Source organism: Rhincodon typus, chromosome 26 (assembly GCF_021869965.1).
Source record: "Rhincodon typus isolate 14 chromosome 26, sRhiTyp1.1, whole genome shotgun sequence".
NCBI lineage: Eukaryota > Metazoa > Chordata > Chondrichthyes > Orectolobiformes > Rhincodontidae > Rhincodon > Rhincodon typus.
In genome coordinates, this window is record NC_063357.1 from 9915552 (window position 1) to 9930055 (window position 14504).

A 14504-nucleotide genomic window follows, 5' to 3' on the forward strand; every position below is an offset into this window, starting at 1 on the left:
TGGCTATCACTAAGGAGAAGGTGCTGGGGAAGCTCAAAGGTCTGAAGGTGGATAAATCACCCTGATTAGATGGACTACACCCCAAAGTTCTGAAGGAGATAGGGTAGGCGATTGTAGAGGTGTTGGTGGTGATCTTTTGGGAATCACTCAGTCAGGGAGGGTCCCAAAGGCCTGAAAAATGGCCAATGTAACACTCCTGTTTAAGAAGGAAGGGGGGCAGAATATGGGAAACTATAGGCCTGTTAGCCTGACCTCAATTGTTGGTAAGATTTTAAAGTCCATTATTAAGGGAGAGATTGTGGAGTACTTGAAAGTGCATCATAAAATAGGGTTGAGTCAGCTTGGCTTTGACAAGGGGGGGATCATCCCTGACAAATGTGTTAGAATTCTTTGAGGAGGTAACAAGCAAGTTAGACAAAGGAGAACCAGTGGGCACGATCTATTTGGATTTCCAGAAAGCTTCGACAAGGTACCATATGGGAAGCTGCCAAGTAAGATAAGAGCCCATGGTGTTAGGGGCAAGGTGCTTGGCAGAAGGCAGAGAGTGGAGATAAAGAGGTCTTTTTCAGGATGGCAGCTGGTGACTAGAGGAGTTCCGCTGGTTCTGTGTTGGAATAACAACTATTCACATTATATATTAACAATCTGGACAAAGGAATAGAGGGCATTATTGCTAAGTTTGTAGATGATAAAAAGATGTGTGGAGGGACAGGTAGTGTTTAGGAAACTGCAAAAGGACTTGGAAAGGCTAGGAGAGTGGGCAAAGAAGTGGCAAATGGAATACAATGTGGGAAAGTGTGAGATAATGCACTTTTGGAAGAATAGAGGTGTAGATCACTTTCTAAATGGGGAAAGGCTTTAGAAATCTGAAGCACAAAGGGACTTGGGAGTCCCAGTTCAAGATTCCCAAGGTTCACATGTAGGTTCAGTTGGCAGTCTAGAAGGCAAATAAAATGTTAGCTCTCTTGAAATGAAGGCTAGAATACAACAGCAGAGATGTACTGCTAAGGCTGTACAAGGCTCTGGTCAGACCACACTTGGAATATTGTGATCAGTTTTGGGCCACGTATTTAAGGAAGGAGTCAATAGATGTGAAGCTGGAAAAGCACAGCAGGTCAGACAACATCTGAGAAGCAAGAAAGTCAACATTTCAAGCTGAAACCCTTCCCGAAACATTGACTTTCCAGCTCCTTGGATGCTGCCTGACCTGCTGTGCTTTTCCAGCTTCACATCTATTGCTTCTGGCTTCCAATATCTGCAGTCCTTACTGTCTCCAAGTATCTAAGGAAGGATGTGCTGACATTGGAGGGGTTCAGAGGAGGTTCACAATAATCATTCAAGGGATGAAGGACTTGTCAAATGAGGAACGGTTGAGGTCTCTGGGTCTGCACTCAATGGAGTCTAGAAGGATGAATGGGAGACTCATTAAAACTTACAGAATATTGAGAGGCCTGGATAGAGTGGACATGGAAACTGATGTTTCCACTAGTAGGAGAGACTAGGACTTTTTGAGGGCACAGCCTCAGAGTGAAGGCATGACCCTTGAGAAATGAGGTGAGGAAGAATTTCTTTCACCAGAAGGTGATAAATCTAAGGAACCCCCCATTGTCACAGAGAGTTGTAGAAGCCAAGTCATTAAATGTATTTACGACAGAGATAGATAGGTCTTGCTTACTAAGCAGATTCAGAGTTATGGGTAGAAGGCATGAGAAATGGGGTTGAGAAACAAATCAGCCTTGATCGAATGGTAGAGCAGACTTAATTGGCTGATTGGCCTAAATTGGCTCTTATTATCATTGTTTTATGCAGTCCATATTCAAACTATCAGTAAGATCATCTATTGAGGAGTTGAAAATCTTTCTACCTCACTCTTGATTCATAAAACTGTACTATTCATAACACACAACCATTGCCTTACCCTTAGATTCCTGATTAGCTAGGAACATACTCATTTCACAAATTAATTATCTATTAAACTCTCAAAGTTACTGCTGATGTTTAAAAGGCATACATCATCTTTTTAACAAAGTAATATTATCAATGTCCAAATTCAAATCAACATCTCTGCCCCAGAAATTTACAGTGTCCCAGCTTATTCCTGCAAGAGTGAATTGTCACATTTTCATTTCTTTATAAACAAAAACCCTGTCTGACTCTTCCCTCTCACTGCTTAAAATGTCTCTCAAAAAATTGATTCAGCCCTCCAAAACCCCTCCCATAAATGCTAAGAAAGGAAAAACATTAATGTGGAATAAGGATTAAGAAGAAACAGAAGTACGTTCTGAAACAATTTTTTGTTGCCATTTGGTTTCGGTTTTCATTACCATTTCATTCTATCAGCCTGATTAATTATTACTAATTCTATAATCTGTAGGACCATAAGAAATAGGAACAGGAGTAGGCCCCTCCAGCCTGCCCTGCCATTCAATAGAATCATGGCTGATCTGACATTCCTTGATTCCCCCACTGCTCCAGAATCTGTCTCAGCCTTAAATACCCACAAGGACACTGCCCTCACAGCTCTCTGTGGCAATGAGTTCCAAAGACACACAACCCTCTGAGAGAAGAGGTTGCTCATAGAGCTTGGCCTTTTGTTCTGAACCTTCATTTTTCACATTCAGTAACCCACAGTTCACATACATGTGAATTAGGGCAGGATCAGGACATGCGGCCCTTTTAGCCTGCAAGAAGGGGATAGCTGGCTGATCTGATTATTCCATTTTTCCCTACCTCATCAACCCCCTCCCCCAAGGAGTCTATCCATCTTCACTTTTAAAAATAAATCAAAGACTCTGCTTCCAGCAGCTTTGCAAGAAATGAGTTGAAGAGATTTCTGTCCCTTTGAATAGATACACTCGTCTGTCTGCCAGGAAACCCACTTTCATTCCAAGGAAGTGGAGACAATGTATCCAGGCCCTGTTCAGGCAGGGAGCTGTTTAGAAACTAAGACAGGTTTGCTGAATGATCACACCAGTATTCTTTTCCCCGCTTTTAAAGCATGAAAAAGAAATAAGAGAGGAAATTCCATGAGAATAAAGCTCTGACCTACAAAAAAAGCGAGCAGCTGTTACCGCCCCTACCCAGCCTCGAAAGGAAGTTACGACAGTAGTTCTCGGTGGTTTCTGAGCCTGTAGTTTGGAAGTAGATAGGATCAGGATTAAAAATGAACTTCGGATCGCCACAGCCCATCTATAACCCGGTGAGTGCGTTAGACATCGCCCGGCTGCAGCTTCGCTCACTGTGACACCCAGCCTTAGAGAGGGGGGAATAAGGTGTTAGAACAAACAACTAACCGTTAGATTTTCCTCCCGTCTTTGGGAACTTTTTTCCCAACCCTCTTTCGGCTCCAGACATTAAGGAGACAAACTGCAGCCTGTCATTACCCAAGAGAGTCTAAACTCCGGGCTGGTTATTGACTTGATGCCAGTGAGGGATTTTAATTGAGTGATTAAAAGATGTGATTCGGTCAAAGTTGTTTGAAAAAGTCTAAGGGGGGTGGGGTTCATCTTCTTCATATAACGGAATGGACTCCGATCTGTGTGTTTAAAATAGCTTGGTGTGTTGGGTGTCCCAGTTAAGATGGGCTTTCGCCCCGTAACAAGCAAATTAATGTTTTACACTGTGTTTTAGTCACAATGTGATATCTTTCCGGAATGTTCATGGTTTGGTCGTGGGCCTCGAGTCATACAGCCTGGAAACAGACCCTTGGCACAACTCATCCGTGGTTTCCTAAGCAGAACTAGTCCCTTTTGCCTGTGTTTGGCCCATATTCCCCCTAAACCTGTCCATGTACCTGTCCAAATGTCTTTTAAATGTTCTAATTGTGCTCGCCTCTACCACTTCCTCTGGCAGTTTGTTCCGCATATACACAGCAGCCTCGGTTGAAAAAAGTTACCCCCTCAGGCCACTTTTAAATCTTTCCCCTCTCACCTTAAACCTATGCCGTCTAGTTTTGGACTCACTTACCCATGGGGAATGATCTTGGCTATTCACCTTATCTGTGAAATGTTTATGCAGTTTAGTCTGTGTTGTAATAGTGGACACTTCACAATATATTGAAGAAAGAAATCAATTTCTTGACACTAAAGATGTCCAGGGGAGAGAGTGGGAGTTTGAATCATAGAATCCATACAGTGTGGAAACAGGCCCTTTGGCCCAACAAGTCCACACCGGCCCTCGGAGCATCCCACCCAGACCCATCCCCCTATAACTCACTGAATCTACACACCCCTGGACACTAAGGGCAATTTAGCATGGCCAATCCACCTAGCCTGCACATCTTTGGACTGTGGGAGGAAACTGGAGGAAACCCATGCAGACATGAGGAGAATGTGCAAACTCCACACAGACAGTCACCCAAGGCTCGAATCGAACCCGGGTCCCTGGCGCTGTGAGGCAGCAGTGCTAACCACTGAGCCACCACGCTGCCAGCCCGGTTTGGTGGTGACTGAGAGGATCAGCTAGGATCACATTGAGCAGGCTAAATGGGCTGAATGGCCTACAGCTGCTCCCATTTTCTATTTTTCTAAAACCTAATCTTTCATGGGATGGGTGTGTCACTGGTAGGCCCAGCATTTGTGGCCCCACCGTAAATCTCCTTGAACTGAGTGGCTTGCTCGACCATTTCAGAGGGTGGTTAAGAGTCAATTGCATTGCTGTCGTTTGGGAGTCACATGGGTAAGGGAAACAGATCTGCTTCCCAGGTGGGATTTTACTGTAGTCGTCGATAATTTCCTGCTTGTCATTACTGAGACTAGTTTTCAGTTACAGATTTGTTGAATTGAATTGAATTGAATTGAATTGAAGTTGAATTTCATTAGCTGCTGTTTGAACCCATATCTCCAGCCTGGTCATAGAGTCAGAAAGTCATACAGCACGGAAACAGATCCTTCAGTCCATGTTCATGTTCCCAAACTAAACTAGTCCCACTTGCCTGTGCTTGGCCCATATTACTTCAAACCTTTCCTATTCAGGAACTAATTCAAATGTCTTTTAAAACTTGTAACCGTACCTACATCTGCCACTTCCTGTGGAAGTTTATTTCACACATGAACCTGTGTTTAAAACAAAAATCCTCATACCCTTTTTAAATCTTTCTCCTCTCACCTTAAAAATATGCCCCACCCCAGGGAAAAAAATTGCTATTTGTAGGTTTTCTCTTCCTTGAAAATTTTCCTGCATTACAAAAGTGATCACATTTCACAAGTAACTCGTCGGCTGTAAAGTACTTTGAAACACCTGGTGGTGAAAGATGCTATATAAATGCAAATATTTTCTTTTTCAGCTGTTGGGTTATTAGCCATTATTGCAGAATTCTGCCTAGTTAATTGCCCTTGAGAAGGTAGTGGAGAGCTGCCTTCTTGAATCAGTCCATTTGCTGTAGTTAGACCCGTAATGCTGTTAGGCAGAGAGTCCTAGCATTTTGATCCAGCAACAGTGAGGGACAGTGATATATTTCCAAGTCAAGATGATGGAGGTGTCCCCATGTATCTGCTGCCCTTGTCCTTCTGGATGGTAGATATTGTGGAGTTGGAAGGTGTTGTCAAAGGAATGTTGGAGATTTTCTGCAGTGCATCTTGTAGATGGTACATACCCTTCTGAGAAGCTCCTGCAGAGAGATCCTGGGGCTGAGACAACTGAATAAACGAAGAATGTCCACCTCTTTGTGTGCTTCAAGAAGACGGCTCACCACCATCTTCCCAGAGGCTAAATAATGGAGGGCAATAAGTGCGATGTTCACATTCCACGAATAAAGTCTCTTCACTTTCACTTGCCTTGCTGTAGAATCCTAAGATCTTGATTCTTGATTTTTTTTTTGAAAATATCTTTGTGACTTCCAGTCAGTTTGTGTGTATGAGCTGAGAGTTTTTTTTTGTAAAGTTTTTAAATTTGCCAAGTACTTAAGTTTTGATTTGACACATTTCATTTCACTGCATTTAAAATTACAGGCAATATTTCCAACACGTGTTTTACATTTTATGTCAAATACTCATTGGTGTATGCGGCCCAAAGAACTCTAAATGGTTTTAGACGCCTAATGTACTGTATGACAGGAAGCCTTCGGTGGTAGCCTTCCCCATTGAAGCTTTGTTGTGGCTGCCCCAGACTTTAAGTGCATTCCTCAGCCAGTAGTTCTGCACATTATAATATGCCAGACTCTAACACTCAGTTAGGGTTAGCTCCTTGCTCTGGAAGATCTGTTTGTGCAAATGAAAGACGATATTTTTCCAAATTGATAAGCAGCTGAATTACTTCCTATGGAACAGTCCACAAAGAACGAGCTGGAAAAAAGACCCACTCCATTATCATGTGCTGTTGACTAAGGGGAGCTGGTACCAAACTCGCACTGTGACCCACTGAAAAGTGAAACGTTGCTGTGTGTGATCACAACCAGCTCTGGGTGTCTGAACACTACCTCCCAACTTTCCCTTGACACACAGAAGGAATTGACTGCTTCATCAGATTTTACGTAATATCATCATGAATTGATTCTCTCGTATCTTGTTGCAGTTGTATCAGACTTTGGTCAGGCCGTATTTGGAATATTGAGTGCAGTTCTGGTCGCTGCACTATAGGAAGGATTTGGAAACTTTGGAGAGGGTGCAGAAGAGGCTCACCTGACTGTTGCCTGGATTGGACTGTTTTAGCTATGAGGAAAGGTTGGATAAACTTGGCTTTTTCTTTTTGTTAGAGCATCACAGGCTGAGGGGGAGACCTGATAGAAATATGTAAAATTGAAGGGTGTGGATAGAGTGGATAGTCAGAGTCTCTTTCCTAGGGTGAAAATGTCAACTACCAGGGGCCATAGGTTTAAAGTGAGAGGGGGAAAGTTCAAAGGAAATGTGAGGTAAGTTTTTTTTTGTAAGAGGTGGTAGGTGCCTGGAATGTGCTGCCAAAGGAGGTGGTAGAAGCAGATACAATAGTAAAGTTTAAGAGGCATTTAGACAGTGTATGAATAGGAAGGGTTTAGAGGAGTATGAGCTAAATGCTGGCAGATGGGACTGCGTCACATTGGGATGTCTGGTTGGCGTGGATGAGTTGGACTGAAGGGTCTGTTTCTGTGCTGTATGACTCTGACACATGAACAGGTAGAAAATATAGGGACAGTATGGACCATGTGTAGGCAGATGGGATGAGTTTAAAAATGGCATAATAGTTGGTACAGTCACAGTGGGCTGAGGGGCCTGTTCCTGTGCTGTACTGTTCTGTGTTCTATGTAAAAGAAAAGTCTGTTAAAGGTTCACTTGCAGCCAGATTCCTTACGAGAAGGCAACATGGATTTTCATGTTCTCTCTCTGTTTTTTGCTGCTGAAAGTAAACAGCCAGATCACTCCCTGCTCTAGTCTCTTGTTCATTCCAAGTTTCAGTACGGCTCCAGCCGGCAACCCTTCTGCACTCCATTACTCATCCCTGTGGCCATTCTTTTTCACTAGAGACCAGTGAGCATCAACCGGCGATTCGGTTCTGAAGAGCTTCCCAGCCAAGCCCTATCCTGAAGTCTTCCTTTATGGGGACTGAACAATAGAGACGCTACGTAACACTTCCAGGAGCAGGAGTGCATGTAGTTTCCTTTTCACCCTGTTTCCCCCTTCCCAGCCCTTCCCAGCACTGGGACAGACTGCAGCAGCTGCATTGCACACTTCCCATGGGTTAAACCTGGGCACTGCCCACTGGTGAAGTCAGGGGCAGCAGAACACCATAATAGAGCCTTGACCTGCTGTGCTATTCAATCAGATTGTGGCTGATCTTCCTTTGTTCCACTTGCCTGTCCCATACCCACGTCCGATCATTCCTGTAGTGGCCAAAGCCCATGTATCTCTGACCTAACAATTTCTGACAGCTGAGTATTCACAACTCTCGGGGATAAAGACCTCCAATGTTTCACCTTCCCTCTAAATGAAGAAATCTCTCCTCATCTCAATCCTAAACAGCCACCCTTCATAAGACAGTATGTCCCAGACCCCTAACCAGAGGGAGCTAGTTCTCAGCGTCGACCCTGTTGAATCCTCTAAGATCTGTATAATTTGCTTCTTGAGATGTCATGGGGAAGGGGTAAATGATTCTCCTCTTCTCAAATGCTCTGTTCAGATAAAACTCACTCTAAATTCCATCTGGACTGGATTCTGCGTGTTTTGTGCTGTGGATTCCCCAGGCTATCAATGAAGTGCTGACCACTGAGCACCTCGTGTTGACACTGTTCCACCTGATGGTCATTCTGTTTTGTCTTTCAGCCAATCCCTTACACTGGGCCCATTCCCGGAGGCCTGCAGGATGGGATGATGATCATGATCAAAGGGCGAGTGCTTCCTCAGAGTGACAGGTATTCCTTAGAGAATGTCTCTTAAAATCATGAGCTTGATTATGTTCACTATCCAGTTTTGAAAAGTTTTGCATGAAAGTCTAACTGCTTCCAGTGGAGAGGAAGGCTGAGCACAAAGGCCGGAGCAGTCCTCAGCATTAGAGCAGTCACTTGCCATTGGAGATGCATTTACATTAACCTGTTTAGAGATGTTATGACACACCTCTGGAATAGGTGGGACTTGTACCTAGGCCTCCTGGCTCAGGGGTATGGACACTACCACCACACCACAACAGCACTCTTGACATTGTCTAATGGAGTAATTTCAACAAATTCCAACCATTAGGAAACTGATAGGTTTGGGTGTGGGTGTCTTCTTTGAAATCAGCCATAATATTGGATAAGTTTAAATCTAACAGCCAGTGGAACCTGTGGGCTTCCTAGGTAGACAAACAGGAAGCTGGAAGAACACAGTAACCCAGGCAGCATCTGGAGGATAGGAGCAGTCGACGTTTCGAGTATTACCCCTTTTTCCTGAAAGGTTGATTGCTTCTTTCCTCCAGATACTGCCTGGCCTGCTGTGTTCTTCCAACCTCCTGTTTCTCTACTTTGGATTCCAGCATCTGCAGTTCTTTTGTCTCAGTGGGGCTTCCTGCTTGGATTGAATTAGATCGAACGTGCAGACTTTCCTTCTTTGCTTGTTTGTATGTGCCTCATCTTCCCATCTGCAGGTCGATGGGGAACTACAAATGCTTTGAGGATAGTCTCATTCCAATGTGTGTGTCAGTGTGGTTCCCTGTGACTTGGTTGGCCAGTTACACCCATCTGAGCCAGATGGTTTGATCACTGTTGCTCGAACTTGGTTGAACATGTATCATTTTGCACAGCTCTTGTAAACGATGTTTCTGTTTTGGTGGTTTTCCCTCCTATCTCTCGGTGCTGGGAAAGTGTGGTTCTTCCTCACGGATTGTTGGGCTTTGAGACATCTTGTGGTTCTTTCTCCCCTTCAGATTTCACGTGAATCTTCAGTGTGGCTCAATACCGCATCACTGTGACGTTGCCTTTCACTTTAACCCACGCTATGCGAACCCAGGCTACGTGGTCTGCAATACTTACAAGGACCAGCAGTGGTGCATGGAGGAGAGGAAATATGAAATGCCAATCCAGAGGGGAGAATCTTTCCAACTTCTCATACTTGTCCAGACAGATTGTTACAAGGTAATTTGTACAATGTTATAGCTTTCTTAAACAAATCTTTTTGACTATTTTTATATTTTCATGGGACATGGGCATCTCTAGTAATACCAACGTTTATGGCTGGTCCCTAGTTGCCTCTTGAGCAGAAGTGGTTATTTCAGAGAATGCTTAAAAGTGAACTACTTGCCATGTGCCTGCAGTCACATGTAGGCCAGACCTGGTAAGGATGGCACATCGCCTTCCCTAAGGGGCATTAGTATGCCAGATGGGTCTTTATGCCAGTTGGTTGAGCTTAATAGCACCATTACTAAGACTAGCTTCTGTATTCATTGAATTCACATCCCACCAGCTGCAGTGATGGGATTTTAACTGGTGTTCTGAAAGTATTCTGTACCTCCGTTACTAATCCAGTGATATAAGTATTATACAACCATCTCTCCTATCATTCTTTGCGCCCTTGTTACAATTGGGAGCAATGCACCTTTTTGGGAAGTCTGTCTTGAGGAAACTGGAGTTGGGTTGCTATGGGCATTACTGGAAATGCCGATATTTGTAGCCCATCCCTAACTGCTCCTTGAACCAAATGGAATGGTGTAGAGACTGAGGCTTCCTTGCCAACTCCCATTTTTGTTTTACTGAAGCTGCCTCTCCTTGCTCTCTGCTGAGGAATATGAAGGAAGGGACAGTTCAGTTGTTGAGCTGTCAATCAGGAGAGAAGCCTGGAGTCTTAAAAAACATAGGAGCAGGCATAGAAACTTCAGCTTGGCTACCAATACAGCTAGATCATGGCCAATCTGTTCCTCAGCTCCGTTTACCCATTTCAGCTTCAGATCTTTTGATACTTCTGCTTTTAAAAAAAAAAACATCTGTCCCAGTTTTGAAAACTCTGACTGTTCCAGCACCTGCAGCCTTCTGAAAGTATGTGTCCTACCTGAATGGATTCACCAGTGAGCTCCCATACTCTTCTCTGACTGGTAGATTTGAGCCACACTTTAAGAGCGCCCCTGGAAATTTTCGATTAGATTTTGGTTTTATTACCACATGTAGTCAGGTGCAGGAGTACAGTGAAAAGTGTACCTTCTTAGGTACAAAGGTACCTGGGTACAAAAAACTTAGATACAAAGTAGTAAGAGAGAGAAACAAAGTTTAAAAAGTTATGCATTACAAACCATCATAGTACAAATAGTAAAATTAAAGAAATAAGGTAATAGTTAACATTAAGATGATGAGCCAAAGGCTTGGGTTGCAAGTACTGAGGTACAGCTGGTTGCCGTGGAGCTCTGACTGAGTGCACAGCTACAAGGCAGTCTTAAACTCTTGCACTTTTTCAAACTGTGAGAGTGACCTAAATGACCCAGCCTCAAGGCCTGTCCCCTGCAGCATTGCGAATAGTACGCCTACACAGTTTTAAATACATTGAAATCTGTTCCTAACTCCCTCTGCTCTACAGCCTGGGTTCATAAGGAACCAGCTCCCCTGAGGGTCATAATTATTCAGCCTTGAAATGGGGTCCCAGTGGGGAAAATGTTTGGGAGTCCCTGCTGCGGTGATGGGATAAAGGCGTGGTGATTTTTGAAGTTGTCAAGACTGAAATTATTTTGGGTTTCAAAGGATAAAAGCTAAGTTGGGTAAATGAAGTTGAGATTGTGATATTATTGTTTCTTATTTATTCACAGATGTGGGTGTTACTGACTAGACCATCACTTACGGCCTTATCCCTAATTTCCTATGGGCTGCCATCTTGAACAGCTGATGTGTATCAGCATTAGGTGCTGTGCTGTTAGGGAGGTAGTTCCAAGATTGTAACACACTGAAAATAAAGTAATGGTAATAAAATTCCAAGTCAGGATGGTGTATACTCAGGGAAATTTTCAGCTAATGGTTTTCCCTTCTGCCTCCTACACGTGAAAGATGGACAGGTCATTAGCCTGTTCCTATTTCCTAATCTCCAGTCAGTTCTGAGTGAGTTAGTGTGGGTGTTAGTAGAGATGAGAGAGTGGACTAGTAGGCCAGCTGTAGAAAAGGAATGGGGAATAGGAAGAGGGCGTGTTTGCTGCTGTTGATACTCTGGCAAATTGTGGGTTATCAGGTCAGTCACTCGTGAAATGTTTTCTGGACAAGCCAGCAGCGATCTGTGAGCCGTGAAGCTGGACTGAAAGGTTCAGTGCCTCCTTCCCAGGCGGTCTGTGTTTACAGTAAAATCAGCACCCAAAGGACCTCTGCACTGTGTGGCTGCAACATCAGCTGTGTTTTCACAGCTCATGGGGTATTGACTCAGCACTGGAGTTTTTTCCAACACTCACTTCCTATAGAAGGTTTGCGTGTGGAGAAAGGAGGGCAAGGTCTTGTGACAATGAGAATGTATGTTCATTCAATATGACCATGGAGTCAGAAATTGCCTAACTGTTGTACAATGAGGAATTTGGAAAATAAATAGTGTGACACAGCTCTTTAAGATGAAGTCATGGTTAAATTGTATTTTTAGTTTTATTTCAGCAACATTCTTTCATGTGATGGGTCCATCATTGGTAAGGTAGGCATTTGTTGCTAACTCCATTTTGTTGTTCAGTTGACCTTGAACTCAGTGGCTTGTTGGGCCATTTCAGAGGGCAGTTAAGAGTCAACCTCATTGCTATGGGCCTGGAGTCACTTGTAGGCCAGACCAAGTAAAGATCGCAGATTTCCATTCCTGAAAGGCAGTACTGACCAATTGATGGTAGTTTCATTGTTGCCATTGCACAGATGAGCTTCCAACTTTACATTTTAAGTGTTTTCAAATTCTGTAAGCTGCTGTGATGTTACCACTGCACCACCTCCTATCTCCAGTTTTATTGTCCCAAGTTAATGGCCGCCAGAATAATTGGATTACCACCATATGATGTTTTTAGCATTGATGTTTGCACCCCATGACCAAATAAAAACAAAGTGCCATCTGTGAAATTGGGGTAAAACTTGTTTGGATCTTTTGGTCCCTGCTGTTAGTCTTGTCTTTTTGATGTTCTGTTTATTTTCCTAAGGCAGGGTTTGTGTACTTGGTTGGGAGTATGACCGCTGCATTTGCTGGCGCATTTCTGTGACACCATGATTGATCAGGAGCTAGCCTCCTACGTGGGTTGCACAACCCTGAGGAGTTCCTTATTAACTGAGTGGCACAGTGGCTCAGTGGCTCAGTGGTTAGCACTGCTGTCTCACAGCACTAGGGACCCAGGTTCAATTCCACCCGCTGTTGACTGTCTGTGTGGAGTTTGCACATTCTCCCTGTGTCTGCGTGGGTTTCCTCTGGTGCTCTGGTTTCCTCCCACAGTCCAAAGGTGTGCAGGTTAGGTGGTTTGGCCATGCTAAATTGCCCATGGTGTCCAGGGATGTGTAGGCTAGATGGGTTAGCAATGAGAAATGCAGGGTTAAAGGGATAAGGGAGTGGGGTGAGTCTGTAAGGGATGCTCTCCGGAGTGGACTTGATGGGCTGAATGGCCTGCTTCTACCCTGTAGGCGCTCTATGAAAAAAAAGACCGGGGAGGCCGCACGCTGGTCTTGGCTTCTACCTTTGTCATCAGCAATACCCAGAAAATCACTTAGGCCAATCCACCTACCCTGCACTTCTTTGGACTGTGGGAGGAAACCGGAGCACCCAGAGGAAACCCACGCAGACACAGGGAGAATGTGCAAACTCCACACAGACAGTCGCCCGAGTGTGGAATTGACCCTGGATCCCTGGCACTGTGAGGCAGCCGTGCTAACCACTGAGCCACCGTGCTGCCCATGGGTGGGATGGACAGGAATCTTGCTGCAGGCTGCCATTCACTGTACTGGGAATGCAGAGGTAGGACTCCGTTATCTCTCGTCAGCTCGTGCTTAAAGAACCATTTGTGTTACAGATGGTTGAGAGAGAGCAGCTGGCAGCATTCGGGGCACTGTGCTGTTACCGAGATCGACGGTCTGAGGAGAGGGAATGGAGAAATGAAAACGAAACAAACAGAAATCAAATGCCTACTGTCTGTTTTTTTAAAAAAAAGAGTTGACACAGTCCTGTGCAGGACTGGTATCCCACAAACTCCCAGAGGCTTTCTGTATCATTAACCCCTTGTGTTACTAGCTGTCTTCATGCATGTTGTATTGTTGTCAAGGTGGCAGTGAACGATAAACACTTCCTGGAATTCAAGCACCGGATCCCAGTCTCCAGAGTGGACAGCATTACTATCGATGGTCGAGTCGAGATTGTCTCCATCAGCTTCGTGAACAGCAATGTAAGTAACCCATGTGGTGTTGGGCATCGTTATTTGAGACATTAAGTACTATTGGTGACAATCCAAAAGTTACCTTGGTGAGCTCCAGTATAAATTCCCAAATTGTGCATTTGTAAACGTCCCCTGTGTGTAGTTCATCCAGCAGCTTGGAGCTGAGTGAATATTTTTGTTTTGGAAACGCCCTCTTATCCAGAGTCACTGTGATGAGTTCACCCAACTTGGCCATGTCTGAAATGATGGAAATGAGGCACAGTAAACAAGCAGGAGCTGCAGAGGCAGGTTTGCAAAAATCAGCCTCAATATCTCCTGCCCAGCAATCCTGGAGAGTTCGGGAGATAATGACCATTTCTGTCTGGCCCCTTGATCAGTTGTTACATTTCAATCCTGTTCAGGCTGTGGCCTTATAATTTAAGTCTCACTGTGGGACCTATCCTGTATCGAGGATATGGAACATTGTCCTGCTAAGAGATATTATCTGCCTGTTCCACTGGTTTAGTAAATACCCCGGCACTTTGCAAAAAGATACTATGTCTTGAGTAATGTTTATCCCTTGATTTATTAGTGTGTTATACCCGCAGATCATTTAGAAATGCCTAACACAATCAAGCAGTTAGCATGGCTTCATGAAGGGGAAATCATGGCTGACAAATTTAATGCAATTCTTTGAGCAAGTTACAAGCATGATAGAGAAAGGGGAGGCAGCAGGTATTATATATATTTATTTGTAACAGCCGTTTGATGAGGCTCCACACATTAGGCTACAT

The 14504-nt window shown here is 44.1% G+C and overlaps 1 protein-coding gene across 1 annotated transcript in view; it reads left to right on the forward strand.

The window, feature by feature from the left end:
• The first annotated feature begins 3058 nt into the window (after positions 1-3058).
• Positions 3059-14504, forward strand: part of LOC109927198 (galectin-9) — a 31433-nt gene continuing 19987 nt past the window's right edge. Inside the window, exons 1-4 of the mRNA XM_048612343.1 lie at positions 3059-3199; positions 8232-8320; positions 9310-9517; positions 13621-13740. Coding sequence (XP_048468300.1) covers positions 3164-3199; positions 8232-8320; positions 9310-9517; positions 13621-13740 — 453 coding nt within the window. The 5' untranslated portion in view covers positions 3059-3163. The remainder of the gene's footprint in view (positions 3200-8231; positions 8321-9309; positions 9518-13620; positions 13741-14504) is intronic.